Below are 26,424 nucleotides of genomic sequence, written 5' to 3'. Positions count from 1 at the left end.
GCTGAGTGCAGCCTGTCAGGCTGAGTAGGTGGAATGAGCTCAAAACTCGGGTAAAGTTGCCACTGGCCACAGAGATTTCTGGCTGGTGAAGCAACACCCCAAGGATCCCAAAACAGCATATTGTGCCTCCTGCTTCTAGCAATCTGTAAGTATAAAAATTTCTTCCTTCATGTCAGTCATGTGTCTGTATCTTACCATACCTGATTAAAACAGACCCTGAATACAATTTAAAATATCCATTAAAGCCAGGCATAGTGGCTCATGCCTATAATACTTGCACTTTAGGAGGCCAAGGTAGGAAGACCACTTGAGCCTAGGAGTTCAAGATCAGCCTGGGCAACACAATGAGACTATGCTTAGAAAAAAATTAGCCGGGCACGGTGGCTCACGCCTGTAATCCCAGCACTTTGGGAGGCCGAGGCGGGTGGATCACAAGGTCAAGAGATCAAGACCATCCTGGTCAACCTGGTGAAACCCCGTCTCTACTAAAAATACAAAAAATTAGCTGGGCATGGTGGTGCGTGCCTGCAATCCCAGCTACTCAGGAGGCTGAGGCAGGAGAATTGCCTGAACCCAGGAGGCAGAGGTTGCAGTGAGCCGAGATCGCGCCACTGCACTCCAGACTGGGTAACAAGAGCGAAGCTCTGTCTTAAAAAAAAAAAAAAAAAAAAGAAAAGAAAAAAAGGAAAAAAATTAGCCACGGGTGGTGGGGCAAAGCCTACAGTCCTAACTATCTGGGAGGCTGAGGTAGGAGGATCACTTGAGTCCAGGAGTTGGGAGCTACAGTGAGCACACAGCATTGCACTCCAGTCTGGGTAACAGCAATACCATATCTCTTTAAAAAAAAAAAATTAAGACAATACATATCTTCTGTAGGTTTTTTCTTATAGTTTTTCTTATTTGATTTTAATTTTTTATTGAGTCAAGTACAGAAATCCTAAATGAGTGAATTTTTTAATAATCTGTATACTTAACTAATGCCCCAATCAAACAGAAGACACTTCTAGCTACCCTGTGTACCTTCCCAGTGAATATTCTAATATTCTTACCCAAAAAGGTAAGCACTGTTTGGACTCTTAACAACATATGTTAATTTTGCCTATCCTTCATTTCCTATGGAATTATACAGTATTCTTTTGTGTCTAGCTTCTTCTGCTAAGCATTATATGTGTGATATTAACCCATGTTGTTACATAGTTGTAGTTACTCTTTTTCACTGATGTATATAATTAATTATGTGAACATAACACAATTTATTTATTGATTACACTGTTGATGAACATTTAGCAATTACAAATAAAGTTACTTTAACATTCTTGTACATATCTTTTAATTTAGGGACTAAGCTTTATTGAAATGAATGCTGGATCATAAGGCAGGCTAATGTTTACCTTTAGCAGCTACTGACAAACAGTTTTCCAAAGCGGTTCTACCAATTTACACTTCCATTAGAAATGCTGGAGAGTTTCAATTCCACATCCTTGCCAACACTTGTTTTTGTGAGTCTTTTCCATTTTAGTCATTATGGGCCATAGAGGGCCTGATGTTTCTTTTTGTCATCATTGTTTTGACTAGCTATTTGTGGGCAGATTTTTAATTTTTACTAATTTGATATCCCTAATGGCTACACACACACACACATACACATACATACACACACACACACACACACACACACAGGCTTTCCATTCTTTCATTCATTCATCCATTCTTTTTTTTTTTTAAACACGGGGTTTTGCCATATTGGTCAGGCTGGTCTTGAACTCCTGACCTCAGGTGATCCACCCGCCTCAGCCTCCCAAAGTGCTAGGATTACAGGCGTGAGCCACCGCGCCCGGTTTCATTCATTCATTCATTGATTTACAGAGTCTCACTCTGTTGCCCAGGCTGGAGTGCACTGGCACAATCTTGGCTCACTGCAATCTCTGCCACCCGGGTTCAAGTGATTCTCCTGCCTCAGCCTCCTGAGTAGCTGGGATTACAGGCACCCACCACCATTCTCAGCTAATTTTTTTATTTTTAGTAGAGATAGGGTTTTATCATCTTGGTCAGGCTTGTATTGAACTCCTGACCTTGTGATCCACCCACCTTGGCCTCCCAAAGTGCTGAGGTTACAGAAGTGAGCCACCGCACCTGGCCTCCCCATTTATTTTAAAGTTAGTTTTGCTAAATTATATTTTGCTGAGAAATTTTTTAGTCTAAGTTTTCAAATGTATCACCTTTAAAATGATTTGATTATTGGTCTTATTTCTTATTTCTTACCAATTTATAGCTAAATCTGTAATTTGAGAGTCCCTTGTCAATCCCAACACTTGTGCCTTTTCTCCTTGATTAATCTTGTCTGATGCCCACTTTATTGATCATTGTGAAAATAACCACATTTAGGTTTTGGTAATCCTTTTTATTGTTTCTTTGTTTTCTATTCATCCATTTCATCCTTATCTTTATTATTTCCTTCTATTTTCTTTTGATGTTCATTCTTTCTTCTGATGTCCTTTTCCTGACCACACAATTGGCTATTTTAGTTCATTAACTTTCAAATATGATATAATATATGTATATAACATTAAATTTTTTCCTCTAAGATTGTCTTTAGGTACACCCTGCAAGCAGTGATGTGCAACTTTTTTTTAACATCACTCAGTTCTAAAGGTTTTCTAATTTATTCAATGGTCAATGAACACCAATAAGTCTGGTTTTACATTTCCAAACATACAGGATTTCAAGAAGTTATATTCTAACTTAACTGAACTGATTGGAGAATATACATGACACCAATCTTTAGGAATTTGTTCAAATTCATGCTTTCTGGCATAGTGAGGTAACAGATTACATCTGCTTGAAAGAATGTCAATCCCAAACTGTTGACTACAGGATGCCATATATACATCCATTAGATCAAGATTATTAATTGTCTTATTCAACACTTTAAGTCTTAATTTTTTGTCATTTAACAATTCCTGATAAATATATAAAGAATTTTCCCCATATGATCACAGATTTGCTCATTTCTCCTTGAAATTGTGTTATTTTTCTTAGATATTTTGGGACTAAATTATTAGATACATATAAGTTTAGTGTCTTTAAATCCTGCTGGTTTAGAGTCTTTATATTTTCTTGCTAAGTATTACTTAAACATAATATGAGTCATTTTAACGTCAGTAATGCTTGTTGCACGGAAGTCTATTCTGCGTGATCCTAATCTAGTAATATCAACTTTACGTTGGTGAATATTTGTCTGAAACATTTCTTTCCATCCTTTTTTCTTTTTTGAGACAGGGTCTCACTCTGTCACTCAGGCTAGAGTGCAGTGGCACAATCTTGGCTCATAGCAATCTCTGCCTCCTGGGCTCAAGCAATCCCTTCTACCGTAACCTCCAAGTAGCTGGGACTACAGGCATGCACCACCACACCTGGCTAATTTTTGTATTTTTTGTAGAGATGAGGTTTTGCCATGTTGCCCAGGCTGGTCCTGAACTCATGAGTTCAAGTGATCTGCCCATCTTGGCCCCCACAAAGTGCTAGGATTACAGGTGTTAGCCACCACACCCAGCCTGCTTTCAATTTTTCTGGGTCCTTATGTTTCAGGTAATCTCTTACAAACAGCATAAAGCTAAACAATCTCTCCCTTTACACTGGCTTTTTAATCTATTATGATTAACCTTCTCTACCAAAAAAAAACTGTCCTTGCAAAGGTTTTGATCTTTCAAATTCAGAATGTGTTTTAGTCCATTTGTGCTGCTAGAACAAATACCATAGTCTGGGTAGTTTATAAAAAACAGAAATGTGCCTCACAGTTCTGGAGGCTGGGAAGTCCAAAATCAAGGCACTGACAGGTTGGCAGGGCCTAATCTGTCTGCTTCCAAAATGGTGCCTTGAATGCTACATCCTCCAAGGAGGAGGAACACTATATTCTCACATGACAGAAAGGCAAAAAGGGACAAACTCCCTCTGTCAAGCCCTCTTATAATGGCATTAATCCATTCATGAAAGCCGAGTCCTTGTGACCTAAGTATCTTCTAAATGCCCCACATCCCAACAGTGTTGCATTGGGAATAAGTTTCCAATAAAAAAATTTGAGGGATACATTCAGACCATAGCAGAAAGGCAATATTCATTTTAGTTCTTCAGAAAGCTCCAAGAATCTTCATGTCATACCACTACCTAAAAATCCCAATTGGCTATTTATGCTCTCCAGGTTAAAATACAAATCCTTTGGTATAACACAAAAAGTCGTTTACAGTCTGGATCCAGCCTGTCTTTCTTATCTCATCTCCCACTACACCTATTTACTTATAAAAACATAAAATTACTTAGAGTTCTTCAGCAATGATGCTCTTTTATACTTCTGTGCCTTTGCGCATGCTGCCCAGAATGTGTCTGTCCCCACTCACTCACTTTGTGAAGCCAAAGTCAATACTTGGCCAGGCACAGTGGCTCATGCCTATAATCCCAGCACTTTGGGAGGCAATATTGCAAATATTGCTTAGTACAGATTATGGCTTATACTGTATAAAAACTGCTATAATCCTATTTTGTTATAAAATCTTATTAGTTTAAACTCAAAAAATTTAAATCCTTATTAGTTTAAAAGTGAACTGGCATTCAGAGTTAATGGTTCCTTGGACAGAGCTACCTAAAAGACTTTATATCAAGATGTAATTTATACAAAATAGGTATTTTTGTACGACTTATATATTTCTAAAGGAAAATTCAACCACACATTCTCATGCATTGAGTTTCTTTCTCTATCAAATCTATGAGGCAAAATTCTTTTAAAGAGTTCATTCAACATTTTATTTAGTTTTATTAGAGGTAATATTAATGTTAGTATTTTAAACTCAGTGTACTGGTTTCTTCTTCTTATTATTATTATTTTTGAGATGGAGTCTCACTCTGTTGCCCAGGCTAGAATGCAGTGGCACAATCTCAGTTAACTGCAACCTCCACCTCCCAAGTTCAAGCAATTCTCTGCCTCAGGCTCCAGAGTAGCTGGGATTACAGTAGCCTGCCACCATGCCTGGCTAATTTTTTGTATTTTTAGTAGAGATGGGGTTTCACCATCTTGGCCAGGCTGGTTTTGAACTCCTGACCTCATGATCCACCCGCCTTGGCCTCCCAAAGTGCAAGGATTACAGCGTGAGCCACTGCGCCTGGCCCCAGTGTACTGGTTTCAAATAGGTCATAGAACCTAATTTCAGAAAGCAGTATCATTACACTGATAATCATTATCAGACTTGTAGAAATTAAGCCCAATCCAGAATGCTAATAACATAAATTCCACATATAAATATTTTAATGGAAAATTTTAAAAAATTAAAAAAAAAACATTAAGTTATTCTACTGCCAAATCTCTAAAATTTTTTTACTTCAAAAATTAACTAGAATTTTAAATAGGTAATATATCCTTTTATTCCCTTTCAGAAAAATGTATTTGCTTTAAAACACATACCTTTTTCCTTGTTTGCTTTGTTCAAGTAAGTCCACCTTTAATTTTATACATTCCTCTTTGGACTCCTGCAAACTCCGTTCCTTTTCAATTACCATTTTCTGGCTCTGTTCCAGTTTATTTTCTGCCTCTCTATAAAATAAAGGATACTTTGTTTAAGACTACTAAACAGTACCAGGTATGTAAGAATAATATTAGGAATTATATTTCTTTAAATCAATGAGTTAAGAAAAACAATATACAAAAAAAGATAGAGAAAAAGGCATATTCATCACTTGTTAATAAAGAGGTTTTTTTAAAAGAATAAAAGAGTACTTCCATCAGATGATAAATATATCTGAAGTAATAGCTCATATCATGTTTTATAGTCAGACACCAGAAGCATTCCTGTATTGTTCAGAAACTAAATAAAGATAACTGTTATCACCCCCACATCCAACAACTTTTCTGTCAGTTCTACCCACTTCAAAAAACAAATATGAAAAGGTAATAGGAAATACAAATGCTGGAAAGACAAATTTTTTTGTCTTTCTTTTTCCCACTTTCCTTTGACTCAGAAACAAAATTTCCTTTATAGCTAACAATTACAAAATAATTTTTCTATTATATAAAAGTCCCATATACTAGCAATGAACGAAGTAGGAACAATTCACAATTACCAAAAATATAAAATACCTAGGAATAAATTTAAAATAACGTGTATTACAAAGAAAATTACAAAAGTCTGACGGACATAAAAGACAACTTTAGTGTGCATCAGAATCATTTGCAGAACTTGTGACACACCTCCCAATTTGGTTAAGTAAGCCTGAGAAAAGACCTGAAAATTTGCATTTCTAACAGGTTCCCAGGTGATGCAACTACTGCTGGTCCCTTAACTATACTTTCAGAATCACTCAGAGTAATATGTTATTTAATATGCATGTATTTCCCATTGTATTCAAAGCAAAAGAGAATAAATTATAAAGTGCCTGATGGCAAGGGGTGGTGGCTCATGCCTGTAATCCCAACACTTTGGGAGGCTGAGGCAGGAGGACTACTTGAGGCCAGGAGTTTGAGACCAGCCTGACCAACATAGTGAGACCTTGTGTCTACAAAATAAAAAATTAAAAACTTAGTTGGACACACTGGTGCATGCCTATAGTCCCAGCTGCTTGGGAGGCTGAGGCAGAAGGATCACTGGAGCCCAGAAGGCTGAGGCTGCGGTGAGTCATATTGCACCACCGCACTCCAGCCTGGATGACAGAGTGAGACCCTATCTGTAAAAATAATAAAAAGTGTCTGACTCCTTTACATTTTATTTCTTGAACTCCCATTGAAACACTGGATATATGTTGCTATGTAGGTGAAGAAGTGAACTAATTCATATTTGATAAAAGTATGTAAATAGGCATCTCTCCCTAGTCTTTTTTTAGCTTCTATATACTGCATGCAACCTACAGCCAAGAGGAGTTATGACTGACTAAAAATAGATTCAACAAGTTCTAAGACAACTAAATACCATTAGGTTACTGTAGATTTATTGGGCATGCAGAACAAGATTTAACAAGATATAACAAAATGTAAAAGTAGAAAATAAAACTTTGAAAGCTATAAAAAGTATATTTACCTCAAAACTTTATCTTGAGCTGAAACTTCTGCTTCCAAATTTATAATGTGTTCTTCTAAGATTGGGACACTGGCAGCCTGCTGTTGAGCAAACTCCAGCGTAGAAATCTAAAACATAAAAACAACTTTTATAGTATTTTCAGAAAATAAATTAACCTACTTGGTCCTTAGCTTTTTTCCTGTCAGATGAGGAGGTTCAATAGAACCCCCAAACCATTGGTCAAATGTAAAGCTTCCCATCTATTCCTTTGATCAACATTTACATGGGCATGGGTATGTCATCATTATAAGTCAGTCTTGGCATGTAAACTCCCGGCATTACCTTCAACTTATAACTGAAAAGTGATTTGGGGGAGAAAACAGAATCTCTACTGATAAGCATCTAGCAAGATTAATTTTATATAAATTAGAAAATTAAATATAAAACATCAAATTATAAAAAATAATAAAATATTTATAGAAGTTTTTTAAAAAACCTAATTACAGAATATATGCTTACTAGAAAAAAATCTAAATACAGAAAATAATCTGTATTTATAAATAATTTATAAATAATCCTACAATCTGTATTATAGATTGTAGGATTACAATCTATAATCTGAATCTCCTCCAGGGGCAGGAGAATCACTTCGTCGGGGTAGGAGAATCAACTACCATAAAAGGGTGGGAAACCACAATCTAAATGGTATGGAAGAGAGTATCAATAAGATAACTATCACTGAAAAATAAGTTTAGAACATAAAAACACAAGGTACTGTAGAGGTCAGAAGTGAGGACCCGATGAGAAACCAGGGATACAGTTCGAAGTCTCTGCAAATAACAGTCATCTTTTTTCCCACTCCCAGAACACCAATAGCAAGGTGTTGGCATACTAGAAAAGAGGCAGAAAGTTTATTATCAGAAGAAACAGAACAGAAGAAGCTTGAGACTGTGGGACACTAAGAATAATAAGCAGGAATGAAGTACAGCTGTAACAAGGTAATATAAAACCATCAGCCCCACCTTACTACACCATTTCATTTTGGGTTATCCAACAGGTGAGAAATTAAAGGATTCTTTGCTGGAGAAACTCAATAGCTAAAACAAACAAACAAACAAACCCACAAAAGTCTCTTTCCATGCTGATGGCGCTCCCTCAAACGTGGTGAACATTCCTAACACCCGCTGGACTTTCTGTAAGAAGGTTGGCAAGCACCAACCCCACAAAATGACATATACAAGAAGGGAAAGGATCCTCTGTATGCCCGGGGAAAGCAGTGACATGATAGGAAGCAGAGTGGCTATGGTGGGTGGACTAAGCTGATTTTCCAGAAAAAGGCTAAAACTACAAAGAAGATTATGCATCACAGATCTAAGAGAATACTGGCTACTAAAAGATGCAAGCATTCTGAAGTGGAAGGAGGTAAGAGCAGAAAGGGCCAAGTGACCCAGTTCTAAGTGTCATCTTTTGTTTTATTATAAAGACAATAAAATCTTCAGTTTATGTTCAAAAAAAAAAAAAGGAAAAGAAAAACATCTCAGACCAATACTGGTTGGGAGTTGGCAGGTGTTTCCCTACAAAAGAACCATCTCTCTAACCATCACTACAAATAAAGTCCACTGGACAACAAACTCCCAATCTGAATTTAAATGCCTTTCTCTTAAATATGAATAGCTAAATACTAACATCTTAAAAAAGCTTCCAATGTGAAAGTCAGAGGCCCAAACAGAAGAAAAATGAAAGGAAAGCAAACATGGGGAAAAAACTCATTAAACCTTCAGAGTGCTAAGAGAGAATACTACATTAGTATGTTATGAAATACAAAACCATCAGAACAACAACAACAAAAATTTAGAAAGTGAAAAAACTTTAGAAAGAGAAAAAAGACAGCCTAAATAAAAGATTCAACAGAAGTGCAAAAAATAATGCTGAGACTGACTCCTAAATAAAAATCACAGGGCCAGGTGCAGTAGCCCAATTATGTAATCCCAGCACTTTGGGAGGCCGAAGTTGGGTGGATTGCTTGAGTCCAGGAGGTCAAAACCAGCCTGGGCAACATGGCAAAATTCCATCTCTACAAAAAGACAATACAAAATCTAGCCAGGAGTGGTGGCATGTGCCTGTAGTCCCAGCTACTTGGGAGGTTAAGGTGGGAGAATCACTTGAGCCAAGGAGGTCAAGGTTGCAGTGAGCTGTGATAGCACCATTGCATTCCAGTCAGGGTGACAGAGCAAGACCCTGTCTCAAAAAATGAAAAAATAGGCCAGGCACAGTGGCTCATGCCTGTAATTCCAGCACTTTGGGAAGCTGAGGTGGGCAGATCATGAGGTCAGGAGATTGAGACAATTCTGGCCAACATGGTGAAACTTCGTCTCTACTAAAAATATAAAAAATTAGCCAGTTGTGGTGACACATGCCTGTAATCCCAGCTACTTGGGAGGCCGGGGCAGGAGCATCACTTGAACTTGGGAGGCGGAGTTTGCAGTGAGCCAAGATTGCACCACTGCACTCCAGCCTGGGCGACAGAGCAAGACTCCGTCTCAAAAAAAAAATAAAAATAAAAAAACAAACAAAAAACCAAGGCTTATATTCAAAAGACAGGTAATAAACGCTTGCAAGAATGTGGAGAAAAGGGAATCTTCATACGCTGTTGTTGGGAATGTAAATTAGTACAACCATTATGGAGGACAGTTTGGAGGTTCCTCAAGAAACTGAAAATACAGTTACCATATGATCCAAAAATCCCACTGGTGGGCATATACTCAAAAGAAAGGAAATCAGTATATTGAAAAGATATCTGCACTTCCATGTCTGTTGCAGCACTGTTCAACAGACAAGATTTAGAAGCAACCTAAGTTTTCATCACAGATGAATGGATAAAGAAAATGTGGTAATTATACACAATGGAGTACTATTTAGTCAGAAGAATGAGAATCAGTCATCTGTAACAACATGGATGGAACTGAAGATCATTATGTTAACTGAAATAAGTCAGGCACTTATTTCAAATATCAAAAGACAAATATCACAAGTTCTCACTTATTTGTGGGATCTAAAAATCAAAACAATTGAACTCAGGGACACAGAGAGTAGAAGGATGGTTACCAGAGGCTGGGAAGGGCAGTTGTCGGCATGGGGGTGGGGTGAGGATGATTAATGGGTACAAGAAATAGAAAGAATGAGTAAGAACTACTATTTGATAGCACAAAGGGGTGATTATAGTCAATAATAACATTGTATATTTATAATAATTGTACATTTTAAAATAACTAAAAGAGTATAACTGGTTTGTTTATAACACAAAGGATAAATGCCTGAGAAGACGAATACTCCATTCTCCATGATGTGATTATTATGCTGCATGATTGTATCAAAACATCTAATCTACTCCAAAAATGTATACACCTACTATGTACCCACAAAAATTAAATATAAAAATTAAGAAACAGAAAAATTTCCAGAACCAAAAGATACAAGTTGCCAGCCTGAAAGGGCTCTCAAATACCCAATTGAGTAATAAAGGCCTATTCAAAGACACATTGTTGTGTAGTTTTAAAATACCGGACTGGGAAGATCCTAAAACTACCATAAAGTAGAAAACAAACAAATCGGGGGAAAAAAGGAGATTACATGCTAAGGAAAGTAATTCACATGGCAACAGACTTTTCAAGGCAGCACTGGAGGACAGAAGGGAGTAATGCTCTAAAAATTCTGACATTAAATAAGTTTTAAACTGGAATTTAATCATGAGTAAGGAAGAATTTAAGACATTTTCAGACAGGCAAGGAAGTAACTGGAAGATATGCTCCAAATACAAAAGAATGAACTAGACAATAACAAAACATGGAATTCAGGAAGCAGTAGATCCAACCTAGAACACCAAATAGAAGTCCCAGGATGGCAGCTGGACAGCACAAGTACAGGGCAAAAAGTTCAGAAAGAGCAGAACACAAGGTTCCCGAAGAGTAAGTACAACCATTGCCAGAGGTAAGTTACGAATGTATTGATTGATTTCTGCAAAAGTCTCAATAGTGGGCATATATGTAACATCAAAAGCTCATCCATGGACTGAAAAAGGGGGCTTCCCTAAAAAATATTCAAACAACTTAGAAAATGCTGAGCTGGGAAGTACAATGCTAGTATCTTACTTCCTTGCATAACCACTGGTGTGTTTATATCCTAAAAAGAAAGGTTCAAAATGCTATTAGTTCAGTGGTTATTAAATTATCTTTATGTCTCTTTTCTTACTTTAAATCGTTAAGCAATCATGACTTTAAAAAGAGAGACTATCTATAGTTGCAGAAAAATTTTTAAAATAAGCAGAAAAAACGAACAGACGAATCACAAAGTCTAAATGGCAAACAAATATACTGAAAAGGTAACTCTCATAAGAAATCAAGAAAAACAGTATTTTTACCTCAAAGTGACCAAAAAAGGAGGAGGAACCAAATGTAAATGCTTGAAAAACATTATTACCCTAAAATTTGGTCATTCTGCCTCTGGAAATCTACCCTAGAAATAATCTCCAACATCGAAGAAGTTTTATGTTCATTGCCGCTTTTTTTTCCCCTGTGCTGAAATAATCCCTAACAGCATTTTGTTTTGTTTGAAAAAACAGAAAAGAAAAATAACACCTTCCCATAACTCCTCTATTTAAAACTACATATAATGTATGTATATAATGCTTATAAACGTAAATAATCAAAGCCTCACTCCAACCTTCCAATCTCTCGGAATTATCAAGTATGAAGCATAGTTTTTAAACTTAACATATCACATGTATATATATTTACATACAAACACACACACAGAAACATGTACACTTCTTATAAAGAGGAAAACTAAGATTATTATACATGTGTGCACTGCTCTGTAATGTTTTTTCTGCCACTAAATATATTAGGTAATAGTTTCTGAGTGCTGACTACAGATAGACACTGTTTTAAGTAACTTCATACATTATATCATTTAAACCTCATAATGCGCCATATAAGTCAAACAACTTTGCATCTTAGTACTAGTATATTTACCTCATTTTTTTTTTTTAAAAAAAGGCTTTGTCACAATCTATTTTATGGGTATACCATAATTTACCATGTTTCCACTGTTGTACATTTTGGTTTCTTCTAATTTTTTGTGTAACACCAATCATTTACTAGAAAAATAGGAAACCACTGAAATATGGGAATTATTAACTAAGTTATGGTATAATCACATGAAATATAATGCTACCATAAAAAAATGATCAATAGAAAAGCTATGTAAATGCATCAGAAAATGCATAGACAATATATGAAGCAAAAAACAGAAAAAACCAAAACTAGTTAAAATAGTCTGGATTCAACTATGTATTAAATCAGTAAAGTGGTTTCTAGATGGCAGAAACTCTGGGTGATCTTTCCTCCTCTTTTTTCTACTTTTAAAGTTCCCAACAATGACAATGTGTTATTTTAAAAGGAAAGATAAATAAGTTATACTTCCTTTGATTATAAAAGTTAAAACCACACAAATTGGTAATCTTAACACCTTAAGAAACTGACTTATCTAAATGCAAAAACTGTAAAGTACCCTTCAATCATTTTTGGATATAATTCAATACAAAATCGATTTTATAACATGTTGATAATATAGTATCATAATAAAAATTACTTCACATAACACATTAAGGCAATATGGCAATACAAGGAATATTTTTCCAATTATAAATCTTAAAATAACAACTATTTTCTGTTGGTAAACTAATCATTTCAAGATACATACTTTTGCTCTTGACTGTGTTAATTCAAAGTGGATAGATTCCATTTTAGTCATTAAGGAATGGTTCTGTGTGACCAAACAAGCATTCCGTTGCCTAAGTTTATTTAATTTCTCTCGAAGGCTTTTAATCTCCTGATCAACAGGGCTGGAAGATGAAGACATCTGAAAACATGAAAAAGAACAAATACATGTTCAATTATTTCAATTAAGGGTTACATGTAACTAATGGAAAATTATAAGCAATTATTAATAAAATGATTAAACACCTCAGAAAATGAGTTAAAATACTTAGTATTGACAGGGATATGTGGGACAATCAGCACTCCTCCACTGCTGGTGGAAGTATATACAAGTATAACGTGGAAAACAGTGGTACACTTTAAGAAACTGGCTGGTATTATCCAGCAAAGTTGAATATGCTAAGAACCAATAATATCATCCCTAGATATAAACCTAATAAACTTTTATACTTTTACACCTGAAGATACAAAAATATTCATAGCTACACTGTCCATAAGAGATAATAAATGGGAAGAACCCAAATGTCCACCAACAATAAAATGGATAATAGGTAAAATATTTTATCTGTATACTTTTTTTTTATTTTAATTTTTTGGAGACAGAGTTTCACTCTTGTTGCCCAGGCTGGAGTGCAATGGCACCATCTCAGCTCACCGCAACCTCTGCATCCCAGGTTCAAGTGATTCTCCTGCCTCAGCCTCACAAGTAGCTGGGATTACAGACATGTGCCACCATGTCTGGCTAATTTTGTATTTTTTAGTAGAGATGGGGTTTCTCCATGTTGGTCAGGCTGGTCTCAAACTCCCAACCTCAGGCAGGGTAATCCGCCTACCTTGGCCTCCCAAAGTGCTGGGATTACAGGTGTGAGCCACCGTGCCCGGCACATATTTTTATTATATTCTTTTCATACACATTTTACAATAAATTTAATTTTCATGAAGATTGTGATTTTCAAAATGTTTCTTTTAATTAACTTTGAGTCATTTATTTATGCAATTTGAAATTCAACACTATATAAAGTATACACAGAAGTCTCTTCCCATCACATTAGATACAACGTTCTGTACCTTGTGTTTTTTTATTTGAATATATAATAGCAATCTCTCAATAATCAATACATTGAGAAACTCCTTTTTTTCCCCTCAACTGCATAGTTTTTATTGCATGAATAAACCACTAGTTTATTCAATTAACCTCCTATTACTGGATACCTGAGCTATTTCTAATCTTTTGATATGATAAACAATGCCTAATTTTGTATCCTGCAGGTGTATCTATAGTATCTTTTTCCAGAAATGGGAGTTTCAAGTCAAGGTAAATGTATTTGTAATTTTGATAAATACTGCCAAATGTATCTCCATTGGGGTTATAGCACTGTGCCTTCCCACTAGGCAATGTACGCCTACCCAGTATCACTAATAAAATAACGTATCAAACACCTGTATGTTTAATAATTTGACAGGTAAGAACTGGTACTTAGGTATAGTTTCATTTTGAATTTATCTTATTATGAGTGAGACTGGACACCTTTTCATTAGTTTGGATATCATTTTTATTTTCTTTTCCATTCATGTCTTTTGCCCATTAGGTTACTGATCTTTTTGTTCTCAGTTTCTAGGAGCTCTTTACACACTAGATTAGCCTTTTGTCTTTGACAGCATTACCATTATTGTTTTCCCAATTGAGGCACATATACAATAAGAACGATCAGCAATTTGAATGAGGACAGAGATCAAATTTCTTAGAATTACAGACTATGTAAACATGGAATTTGAATTTGTTTCCTAAAATGTAGGTTCAGACAGCTTAATTAAGCAGCTTCCTTACAAAAAGGAAAGCGCTTAATGGTTGGCTTTCTGAAGTGGAAAGAGCAAATATGTATCCAAACAGATTATGCCATGTATGTGCAACCATATCTGTGTATATACATGTAGGGAGTAGGGGAATAAAGAATAGGAAGAGTGCAAAAGGCGATAAAAGGGTTGAGTGAGGAAGAGGGATAAATGCAGACAGATAAACATATGATAGAATAAGAAAAAAGGAGAGAGTTCCAGACCAAGCAAAGATCTCTAACATCATTGACAAAATATAAAGATAATGAAGGGAGAATACTGCCATGCTATCCATAGTACTTGATCCAAGCTAAATGGTGGGTATACCTTAACTACTTAATAAACAATTGATTACCTATTATGTACAAGATGTAGTGTTAAAATCAAGAGGATTATAATTTACTTGAGAAAAGAAGACATTTAACTGCAAAAAGGTAGTAAGTTTAAAAGTAGAGTAATACACTAAGAATTATCGAACCATGAATAAGGTATTTGAAAAAAAACTTAAAGAAAAATATTTTAAGTAGACAGGCCTAAAACCAAAACTACTTTGAACTAGATAGGTCTAAAAACAATAACCTTATCTCTTGGCTTTTTTTGAAAATCAGTGCTGCTACCAGATATTTTACAAACGTTTTCATAAAGTGAATAATTCAAAAGTCCAGGGTGGCTATGCTGAACATCCAAAATGAGCTTTTCAGACCTTGAGGGATTAGGAGCACAATCGGAATTTTCACTTGGACTAACACTAGAGAAAAAAGAAAAAACATATTTCAGTTCTTGGGTAGTTCATTCACTATAAATTGCTATACATTAAATAAGAAAATAGAAAGAAAACCTGAAATGCTGCTAAGTAGTTCACAGTTATGAACGTAAGGCAATGTTTCCACTAAATTTTAAATATATCATAATTACTTTTAAACTAGCAATCTATATATTTCTAGAGCCTCTATGCTAAGATTACTTAGGATTCAAAAAACAGTCATAATAATAAAAAATTAATAAAGCCCAAAATATATATTTTATACTGAGTTCTAATACACTGAAAGTGTTTTTAATATGTAAACGCTTCTCTAATATTCCTATTTTTCCCTAAACTGAAAGTTGTATTAAAAAGTACAAGAAAATTATTTCTTATTCCAGAGGCACATTAGAAATATATATAATAATGAAACCCACACATTTTATATTTATATATTTAAGGCACACTGAATTCTGTATCTGATTTTACCTACCTACCTGGATAACTCTTCCCCTAAACTCTTCAAACTCCATTCTGTTATCTTCAGTTCATGTCTTAAGGAAGCAACATTTGCAAGCAAACTTTCTTCTTCACTGTCTTTATTATAGTAGTCTGATGAACTAGATTCCATTTCTTAAAAAAAGAAATGAATTTTTTGGTACTTTGCATGAAAGATTCTGTAGTTTCAGTCAAAATACTCACACGAATAGAATTTAACTCATTAGTTTTCTATTTCAAATGTTGTCAAATCTTTCATGGCGGTTAAAAACAAAACAAAAAAGCAATAATAATGAATTTATCTATAGTGCAAAGCTACAAAGGAAAGTTCAGTACAATTTCAATGAATGAATTTTTCATTTTCGCCAGGGTCTAGTTATTACAGTTCCCCTTTTCTAAGCATACCTGATCTTCCTAACAATTGTTTAAGTATTTTTATTCCATATTAAAGAAACTAAGAATCAGACAAAGTCACACAAACTGTAAATGGTGAAACCAAGATTCGAATCCAAGTCATTAGGATGCAAAGACCATTTAATTTTGTTGCATTGTAGCTTTATTACTTATTACATATCAATTTCAATATGAGGTGTTTGAACTTTCATAATCAGGTTACAAGCACTGGACATCTGATAAAATGGTATCATTACAGTCATTCATATTTTCTTAGAAGGGAATTTATTACCAGATAAAAGTTATCTCCTCCTCCTATGCCCCATAGTTATAAAATTTAAAAAACACACATTTACAAGTCACAACCACAGAGATCAAAATTACATTGCCAGGTCAACTCAGAGAAATAAATGAAGTAAAGCTTTTGTTTCTTCAGTGGATGAGTATCTCTAGGATTGTGAGACTACTAAATTTCTTTGCATATAAAAAATCATAATAAATCATCACAATACTATAATACAATAAAAAACTAAAGCTTTATAATCGCCACTACTCCTGTAGAGCTTTATGAGCAATCTTAAAATTACATTCCTCTTTGAGATCCCATTAACCTTTTTCATTGTAGCATCTCTTTCATTGCCCTTCTTATAATTCACATCCCATCCCAAATTCCAAAACGTTAGGAGTCACGTGCGTTACGTTCAGGACTTCTGTATACTTCTAAATACTGTACTTAGAGAAGCTCAGTATATTAACTGAATTAATGAATAGTAAACTGTCCTTCCTTCCCTCATCCAGTTAGAATAGTATGCTACATTTATTCCCCACTCAAAAATTCTAAGAGGTAGGGAGGAAGATTAAAAAGCAAACTCTTACCTTACGGGAATAAAGTGGCAAGAAATTAAATGAAATACTATGTCATCTCAATAGACAAACTCGTCCTCTTTCTTATTTTGTTTCCACAAATTTGCTTCTGCTTAAGTGAGAAGACAGTCTCAGACAAGTCAACAAATCAGGTCTGCATCCTGCCTTTTTTTTTTTTTTTTGAGCTGGAGTCTTGCTCTGTCGCCTAGGCTGGAGTGCGGTGGTGTGTCTCGGCTCACTGCAACCTCTGCCTCCCGGGTTCAAGCAATTCTCTGCCTCAGCCTCGCTAGCAGCTGGGATTACGGGGGCCCGCCACCACGCCTGGCCCTGTATATTTCATCTTAAATCAGGTTTTAGTTCAACATCTGCGTATTTTCATGCAAGAAATAACTCTCAAGTCAGGCGCGGTGGTTCACACCTATAATCCCTGCACTTTGGGAGTCCAAGGTGGGTGGATCACGAGGTCAGGAGTTAAAGACCATCCTGACTAACATGGTGAAACCCCATCTCTACCAAAAAAAAAAAAAAAAAAAAAAAAAATGCAAAAATTAGTCGGGCGTGGTGGGGCGCGCTTGTAATCCCAGCTACTTGGGAGACTGAGGCGGAAGAATCACTTGAACTGGAAGGCGGAGGCTGCAGCGAGCCGAGATTGCGCCACTGCACTCCAGCCTGGTGTCAGAGCGACTCCATCTCCAAAAAAAAAAAGAAAAGAAAAGAAGTAACTCCCTAACTTTTCTGCAGTAGCAATGAATACATTGGATACTAAAATGTTTTCATTTTCCTAGTGAGTCATTTACTGTCAAATGATTGCCCTTCACTTCAGTTTACAGTAGTTACCCAAAAAAGGCTATCTTCACTGACTGTGCATACCTAGAGAAGCACATCATCCTACTCACAGACCCTGACAACATCATCTTTCGGTCCTAATTAACAATGTGCTTGTAGGTTTGCACATGCATATCCATCAAACGAAGAACAAGGGTTCTTTTATATTTTATACCCTTTGTAGGTGATACAATGGGCTGTAGTCGAAAAATATTCCTCATTTTGGAAAGAGGTCATAACTTTATAAGGTAGTCTCCTGTCACAAGATAGCTTAATTTGACACGGCTGATCCCACATTCGACTGAAAGAAGCGGGGGTGGGGAAGGGGGGGGCGAAATGACATCTTCCTTTTTTTTTTTTTTTTAATTTCTAGAGACACAGCTGATCTTACATTCGATTGAAAGAAGCGAGGGCGGGGAGTAGGGGGCAGACGTGACATCTTCCTTTTTTTTTTTATTTATTTATAGAGACAAGAGTCTGGCCACGTTGCCCAGGCTGGCCTCGAACTCCTGGGCTCAAGCAATTTTCCCGTCTCGGCCTCCCAAAGTGCTGATATAACAGGTGTGAGCCACTGCGCCTCCTATTTTTCATCAAATAAGATACAACCGTTCAAAGCAGCATGCTCAGCAAGCGCGAGGACCAGCCCCAGCGCATCCAAGGTGCTGAGAGGGAAAGAAACAAAACTCCCCCAAGTAGGCCGGCTTCCCCCCGCCAAGAGGCAGTCGCTCACCACCCAAGACGTAGCTGGGGAGAGATCCCCCCGGCGACAGCGCGCTTCGCACTCGAGTCTGCGTTAGGAAGCCTCGGACCCTCTCCCGCGCCCCTCCGCATGGAAGCCTCAGACACTACTCGGAGAATCAGCGAACCGCAGCAGCACGAAGTTCGAACGGTCGCGGGAGCCGTTGGGACGCGCCTACTTGGCCGCTGCCCCGCCCCGGCGCAGACTGCGAGAGGCGCCGCCGGAGGCGCAGGGCTTGCCGGGAATCTTGGTCGGCGAGCGCGTCGGAGCCAGCTAGCGGAGCCCGCTCGGTACTACATTTCCCACAATTACTGCCATAACGCCCATTGGTGTGGGGGAAGCCATGGGAACCGGAGGCCGTTGGGGGAGAGGAAGGTGGCGCTCACGCCTGGCTAGAGGGAGCAGAGACTCGGGAGGTGGCGGAACGGGACTGCCGGCCCCGCCCTAAGTCCCTACCCTTTGGAGGACTGCGCTTCTCTTTCGGAAGGAGTGTTCGCCGCAGCCGCCGCCACCTGGAGTTTCTTCAGACGCCAGGTTTCCCTGTCAATCACGAGGAGTCCAAAGAGGAAACGCGGAGCGGAGACAACAGTACCCCACGCCTCTTCGAGCCCGAGATCGCCCCAGCAGGGATGGGCGACAGGATCTGGCTGTCCTTCCCCGTGCTCCTTCTGGCCGCTCTGCCTCCGGAGCTGCTGCCTGGGGCGGCCGGCTTCACACCTTCCCTCGACAGCGACTTCACCTTTACCCTTCCCGCCGGCCAGAAGGAGTGTTTCTACCAGCCCATGCCCCTGAAGGCCTCGCTGGAGATCGAGTACCAAGTAAGTGCGGAGGATGAACCAGCCTCCTTCCTTTAACCCAGCTGCACTGCACTGTCGCCTCTCACCCTTTTAGAAACTTCTGGTGGACTGCCCGGGTGGTGAAGAAGCGAGGGCCGTCCGGGAAGCCGGCCAGCTCCGCGCAGGCGCGCGAGGCGAGCCGAGGCGAGGCGAGGCGAGGCTCTCGCTGGGTCCGGGGACCCAGAACTTAGGCGGGACCTGGAATTGACGACTACCCGCCTTCTCCCCTTTCCTCCGGTCGGAAAGAGGCCAGAACTGGTGATGTCTGTGGCCTTTCTCTTTGTTTCCTAATTCGCCCATCGCTTTTCTTAGCCACTACACGCTCCGATACTGAGAATTTCACAATGCAGAACTGATACACGTTCTCCTTCGTCATTGGACAGGGCGATGACACTTGTTTGAATCACCTCCACCCCTTTCACACAGTTCCGTTTACAAATCTTCACTGTCTTTGCTTCGGTTAAGGGTTTTTGAATTATGATCGTGTAATTATCACTAAGCCGGATTTTGAAATTTTTTGGAAGAGACTGTTGCTATATTTAGTGATATATTTCCGTTTAAGTTATTTATCCATTATTTTCAAAGGATCAAATCGTATATTAAAACTTTATAACCTTTCTCTTCATTGAGCATTGTAAGCATTTGCCCCGTGTCATTGTTTTCTTTTTAGTATCTGCATGATATTCTTTCTGGGAATTAACTTATTTTATGCAGTCATGCTAGGAGGGGTAATTTCTTAGAAGAAATCTTGTTCGTTCCACACAGCAAATTTCGATGTTTTCAGGTAGCAGTACAGGAAAAAAAAAAAAAAAAGGCATTATTGTGTTTCATCTTTCAGTTTTTTAGAAGTTAATTATAATCAAATGTTAATTTTTTAAGTTGATGTCGGGAATTTTTTTAAATACCAGGTACCATCACATACAGAGCAAAATAAAAAGTTGTAGAATTTTTATCTGATGGAATTTTTATCCGATGGAATTTTAGGATTAAATTGTATATAGATACATAAGATAAACACAGAGAATAAAATATGTAAGATCACATAGTGAGCAAAACTGAGGCTAAAACTCAGTGTTTCTTGATTTCCAGTAAAGTTCAAAAGTTCAACATTTACTGAATATTAACAAGTGCCAGGAGGGGTGGGAGACGGAGAGGGTAGTGTACTAAAAGAGAAAGAAGGAGTTCCTCTTTTCAAAGAGTTTAATAAGGGTTTAAACTTTACCTGACTCATAAACAGGTGATTTCAATAAAGGATGGCTAAGTACCAGTAGAGGACGGTAACTTCTAAGAGTTTCAGAAGAAGATTCTTGGAGAAAATAAAATTTAATCCAGAAGGATGCTTAAGTGAGACAAAAATGCAAGGAACAAGGGGCATTTCAGAAAAGGGAACAAAAAGACACATAGTTTGTAAAATACATATTTTAAGTGGGAATGGTTAGTGTGTACTGGACACTACAAGTACTGAGGTTTTATTACACTTTAAGACATATAAAGTCTAGGTGGGGAGTAGCAGAAAAGGACACCAGAGAGGCCAGAAGGCTGGGGTCATGAAGCAAGAATCATAGCCCTGTTTGCCATGCTGAGTAGGTTTCCCCTAATTTTGTACAAGTCCAGATCACTGGATGCAGGGTGGAAAATGGATTTAAGGAGAGCAAAATTAGAGTCAAGGAAAACAACCAGAGGGCTAGTGAAATGGTCTAGATAAGAAAACCATTTGTGTTAATTAAAAAATCTTCAGTATTTACCTACAATTAGGGAGGATCTATTTTAACTACTGACTTCTTATAGTTAAGAACACCAGCTCTTAACCTTAGCCTGGATTCAAATCTTGACTCTGCCCACTTAAAACTTGGGTGATCTTCTCACTTGTAAGATGGAGATAATAATTGTAACTACCTCATCGAGTTGATTTGAAAAAACATGAGTTAATAAATGCTCATATTCAGTGCAAAGTGGTCTATTTAAAAATGCTCGTAGATCATCCCTGACACAGTAAATAGTCAAGGAATGTTAGTTTTACATTTACACCTCTGTAGTTACATGGCTTGGTTTAGCTTTATTCATTGCATCTTTAGTCACCCTTAAAGTGACTGTTTTTTTTTTTTTTTTTTTTTTTTTTTTTTTGAGACAGCGTTTCACTCTGGTTACCCAGGCTGGAGTGCAATGGCGCAATCTCGGCTCACTGCAACCTCCGCCTCCTGGGTTCAGGCAATTCTCCTGCCTCAGCCTCCTGAGTAGCTGGGATTACAGGCACGTGCCACCATGCCCAGCTAATTTTTTGTATTTTTAGTAGAGACGGGGTTTCACCATGTTGACCAGGATGGTCTCGATCTCTTGACCTCGTGATCCACCTGCCTTGGCCTCCCAAAGTGCTGGGATTACAGGCGTGAGCCACCGCGCCTGGCTCTCTTTTTTTTTTTTTTTTTTTTTTTTTTGAGACAGTCTTACTCTGTCGCCCAGGCTGAAGTGCAGTGGCTCACTGCAACCTTCATCTCCCGGGTTCAAGTGATTCTCCTGCCTCAGCCTCTCAAGTAACTGGGATTACAGGCATGCACCACCACCCCCAGCTAATTTTTGTATTTTTAGTAGAGATGGCGTTTCTTTGTGTTGGCCAGCCTGGTCTCCAACTCCTGACCTCAAGTGATCTGCCGGCTTCAGCCTCCCGAAGTGCTGGGATGATAGGCGTGAGCCACCACACCTGGCTGGGACTATTCCTTTAAATTATTCTCCCTGAACAATTTGTTTTGATTAAGGAAAGAGGTAAAGTCATTTAATGTCTGTAATCCTAGACAGTGTTGGAGAGATGTGTAGGGTGAAGATCATCTTCCACTCTATTTTTGCATTTCCTAACTTGTTTAATTTCCTGGTAACTACGTCCTACTGATTTTTGTTTTAAAGTTAGTTTTTAAAATATTATGGAACAGACAATCCGACTTTGTCCTTTGTTATTGTGACATACTGAAAATTTTACTAATTTCTTTTTAGGTTTTAGGAGAATAGTTTTTGGATAATTGACTAGCCCCACATTATATTGATTTAGGTTCTTGAAAACTTTAGTGCCAGTTCATGTATCTTATGAATAAAATAAATCATCCATTTAGAAATTTAAATCATTCTTGAGCGCTTGATATGTGTCAGCACTATCCAAGGTGCTAGGGATACAATGGTGAGTGAAAACATCAGTTAGGTACAGCGGCTCATGCCCGTAATCCCAACACAGCAAGGTGGGAGGATCACTCAAGCACAGGAGTTTCTGACCAGCCAGGGCAACATAGCAAGACCCCATCTCTGCTAAAAATAAAGTTAGCCAGGCATAGTAGCACACATCTGTGGTTCCAGCTACCTGAGAGGCTGAGGCAGGAGGATCACTTGAGTCCAGGAGGTTGAGGCTATGGTGAGCTGTGATCAAGCCACTGCACTCCAGCCTCAGTGACAAGAGTGTGATCCTGCCTCAAAATATATATGTGTGTGTGTGCGCGCGCGCGCATGTGTGTGTGTGTATGTATAGTCCATGCCCTCATACAATCAAGTATGGGGACAGACATTAATCAAATTATTACACAAATGCATGTCAAAGTATTACTCCAGTAGGGGCTATGAAGTTAAGTTCGTAAGACTGAGTGTGCTCAGTAGGAGGACTTCATTTTATCTGGAAATTGGAAGACATCCAGAAATAGAGTTAAGATCTATAGAATTATCAGGCTTTCACTAGGCATAAGGGAGTGAGTGGAACAAGTCAATGGGTAAAAAAGAATAACACCTGGCAAGATACTAAGGAAGAAGAGAAGAAGACACCTTTGAGGTCCTGAAAGACAGGATACAGAGAGAGAAAAGTGGTACAAGTCTATTCTAGAGAAGTCAATAGCAATAGCAACCAGATCTTGCTGGGCTTTTAGGTCCTTGTTAAGGATATGGGTCTTTTGCAGAGACCAGTAAGAAGCCACTGAAGAGTTATAAGCAGGTTAACTTGATCTGTGTTTTTAAAAAGATCGTTTTGGCCACGAGGTATTGAGCATCTCTGTACCACAGTTCTGTATACTTATAAAATAACAATAATCACCTGCTCCCCACCACATATTATGAAGAATAAATATGCTAATACATATAAAAGGAATGGTATCTAGCATCTAATAAGCACTCAAAAAATGTTAGCCAGAAAATATACCCTAGAACAACAATACCTTTTAAGGGCATAATAGGCACTTTAAAGTATCTATTGAATGAGTGAATTAGATGTTTACCAAACTTGTAAAACTATCTGGGTGGGTGTTTGGGAGAACAGAGATATATCAATGTTTTAAAATTTTTATTAGCCTTTTCATTTTTATATAGAGCCAAATTTCAATATTTTCTAGCAAACTGGCCATTTCATCTAATGTTTAAAATTTACTTGTATAATGTACCTGATGCCATTTGGAACGTCTCCTATTTCCATTTTATTTGCAGGTATACATCCCTAATATTATACATATAAAATAGATAGGACTATTTTATTGATGTTTCGAAAAAAATGGCTTTTGAGTATTTATTTTTAGTTTTATATATATATATATATATATATATACACACACACACACATCTATTATATACACACATTTTATACATACATAAGAAATATATAAAATATTCATATACATTTTATATATAAATATATGTATATATAAATAAAAAATACTCAAAATCCATGTGTGTGTGTGTGTGTGTGTGTATGTGTATGAATAATAAGAGTAAGTGGAACAAGAAAATGGGTAAAAAAGAACAACATGTGCCAAGATGCTAAGGAAGAAGAGAGAAATGTACCTTTGAGGTCCATTTATATATATATATATACACATATATATATGTGTATATATATATAAATGGCTTTTAAGTATTATATATATTAGTATATATACACACATATATACATAATGGTGGGTTTGGGGGATAATATATAATATATATTTAATATTTTAATAATATATGTTTGGGTTTTATATATGTGTGTGTGTATACATACATACATACATACATACATATATATATATATATATATATATATATATTTTTTTTTTTTTTTTAACATATGGGGTCTCCATCAGCCTGGCCAACATGGTGAAACATTGTCTCTACTAAAGATACAAAAAATTAGCTGGGCATGGTGGTGCGCGCTTGTAATCCCAGCTACTTGGGAGGCTGAGGCACAAGGTATTGAGTCTCTCTGTACCACAGTTTCTATATACTTCATAAGTTTTTATCATTTATCTCTCACTTCTAAGTGAGAACATGTGGTATTTAGTTTTCTGTTTCTGCATTAGTTTGCTAAGGATAATAGCCTCCAGCTCCATCCATGTTCCCACAAAAGACATGATCTCATTGTTTTTCATGGCTACATAGTATTCTGTGGTGTATATGTACCACATTTATTCAAACTGTCATTGATGGGCATTTAGGTTTGCTATTCCATGTCTTTGCTATTGTGAATAGTGCTGTACTGAATATTCATATGCATGTGTCTTTATGGAAGAATGATTTATATTCCTCTGGGTATATACCCAGTAATGGGATTGCTGGAGACCCCTTTTTTTTTTAACTTTAAGTTCTGGGGTACATGTGCAGAACATGCAGGTTTGTTACATAGTTATACACATGCCATGGAGGTTGGCTGCATCCATCACGCTGTCATTAGGTATTTCTCCCAATGCTGTCCCTCCCCTAGCCCTCGACCCCCAACAGTCCCCAGTGTATGATGTTTCCCTCTCTGTGTCTATGTGTTCCCATTGTTCAACCGCCACTTATGAGTGAGACCATGTGGTGTTTGTTTTTCTGTTCTTGCGTTAGTTTGCTGAGAATGATGGTTTCTAACTTCATCCATGTCCCTGTAAAGGACATGAACTCATCCTCTTTTATGGCTGCATAGTATTCCATGGTATATATGTGCCACATTTTCTTTATCCAGTCTGTCATTGATGGGCATTTAGGTTGGTTCCAAGTCTTTGCTATTGTGAACAGTGCTGCAATAAACATACATCTGGATGTGTCTTTATAATAGAGTGATTTATAATTCTTTGGGTATGTACCCAGTAATGGGATTGCTGGGTCAAATGGTATTTCTAGTTCTAGATCCTTGAGAATTGCCACACTGTCTTCCACAATGGTTAAACTAATGTACACTCCCACCAACAGTGTAAAAGCAGTCCTATTTCTCCACATCCTCTCCAGCATCCGTTGTCTCCTGACTTTTTAATGATCGCCATTCTAACTGGCGTGAGATGGTATCTCAATGTAGTTTTAATTTGCATTTCTCTAATGACCAGTGATGATGAACTTTTTTTCATATGTTTGTTGGCTGCATAAATGTCTTCTTTTGAGAAGTGTCTGTTCATATCTTTCACTTTTTGATGGGGTTGTTTTTTCCTGTAAGTTTGTTTAAGTTCTTTGTAGATCTGGACATTAGCCCTTTGTCAGATAGGCATACTGCAAAAATTTTCTCCCGTTCTGTAGGTTGCCTGTTCGCTGTGATGATAGTTTCTTTTGCTGTGCGGAAGCTCTTTAGTTTAATGAGATCCTATTTGTCTATTTTGGCTTTTGTTGCCGTTGCTTTTGTTGTTTTAGTCATGATGTCTTTGCCCATGCCTATGTCCTGAATGATATTGCCTAGGTTTTTTTCTAGGGTTTTTATGGTTTTAGGTCTTACATTTAAATGTTTAATCCATCTGGAGTTAACTTTTGTGTAAGGTATAAGGAAGGGATCCAGTTTCAGCTTTCTGCATATGGCTACCTGGCTTTCCCAACACCATTTATTAAATAGGAATCCTTTCCCTATTGCTTGTTTTTGTGAGGTTTGTCAAAGATCAGATGGTTGTAGATGTGCAGCGTTATTTCTGAGGCCCCTGTTCTG

At 37.5% G+C, this 26,424-nt stretch overlaps 2 protein-coding genes across 13 annotated transcripts in view; one reads left to right on the top strand and one right to left on the bottom strand.

Annotated features, from left to right (window-relative positions):
* The window catches only part of CCDC18 (coiled-coil domain containing 18), a 139,726-nt gene extending 120,860 nt beyond the window's left edge, over nucleotides 1-18,866 (bottom strand). For 5 of the 12 annotated variants that reach the window (XM_064371151.1, XM_064371148.1, XM_064371150.1 and 2 more), the window contains exons 1-6: nucleotides 18,700-18,852; nucleotides 15,887-16,022; nucleotides 15,227-15,395; nucleotides 12,798-12,956; nucleotides 7,059-7,165; nucleotides 5,453-5,581 (exon numbers count right to left, since the gene is read on the bottom strand). In XM_064371151.1, coding sequence (XP_064227221.1) covers nucleotides 5,453-5,581; nucleotides 7,059-7,165; nucleotides 12,798-12,956; nucleotides 15,227-15,395; nucleotides 15,887-16,020 — 698 coding nt within the window. In that variant the 5' untranslated portion in view covers nucleotides 16,021-16,022; nucleotides 18,700-18,852. Of the gene's footprint in view, nucleotides 1-5,452; nucleotides 5,582-7,058; nucleotides 7,166-12,797; nucleotides 12,957-15,226; nucleotides 15,396-15,886; nucleotides 16,023-17,156; nucleotides 17,668-18,014; nucleotides 18,671-18,699 lie in introns of those variants that run through there. The other 7 variants (XR_010340662.1, XR_010340663.1, XR_010340664.1 and 4 more) reach the window with 4 other exon arrangements.
* A 177-nt stretch (nucleotides 18,867-19,043) lies between these two features.
* The window catches only part of TMED5 (transmembrane p24 trafficking protein 5), a 34,504-nt gene continuing 27,123 nt past the window's right edge, over nucleotides 19,044-26,424 (top strand). Inside the window, exon 1 of the mRNA XM_012460035.2 lies at nucleotides 19,044-19,526. Coding sequence (XP_012315458.1) covers nucleotides 19,338-19,526 — 189 coding nt within the window. The 5' untranslated portion in view covers nucleotides 19,044-19,337. The remainder of the gene's footprint in view (nucleotides 19,527-26,424) is intronic.

Source organism: Aotus nancymaae, unplaced genomic scaffold (genome assembly GCF_030222135.1).
Source record: "Aotus nancymaae isolate 86718 unplaced genomic scaffold, 86718_ANA_hifiasm-v0.15.2.pri h1tg000122l, whole genome shotgun sequence".
Taxonomy (NCBI): domain Eukaryota; kingdom Metazoa; phylum Chordata; class Mammalia; order Primates; family Aotidae; genus Aotus; species Aotus nancymaae.
Note: the sequence above shows the minus strand (reverse complement) of the source record. Positions and strands in the feature narration are given on the sequence as shown.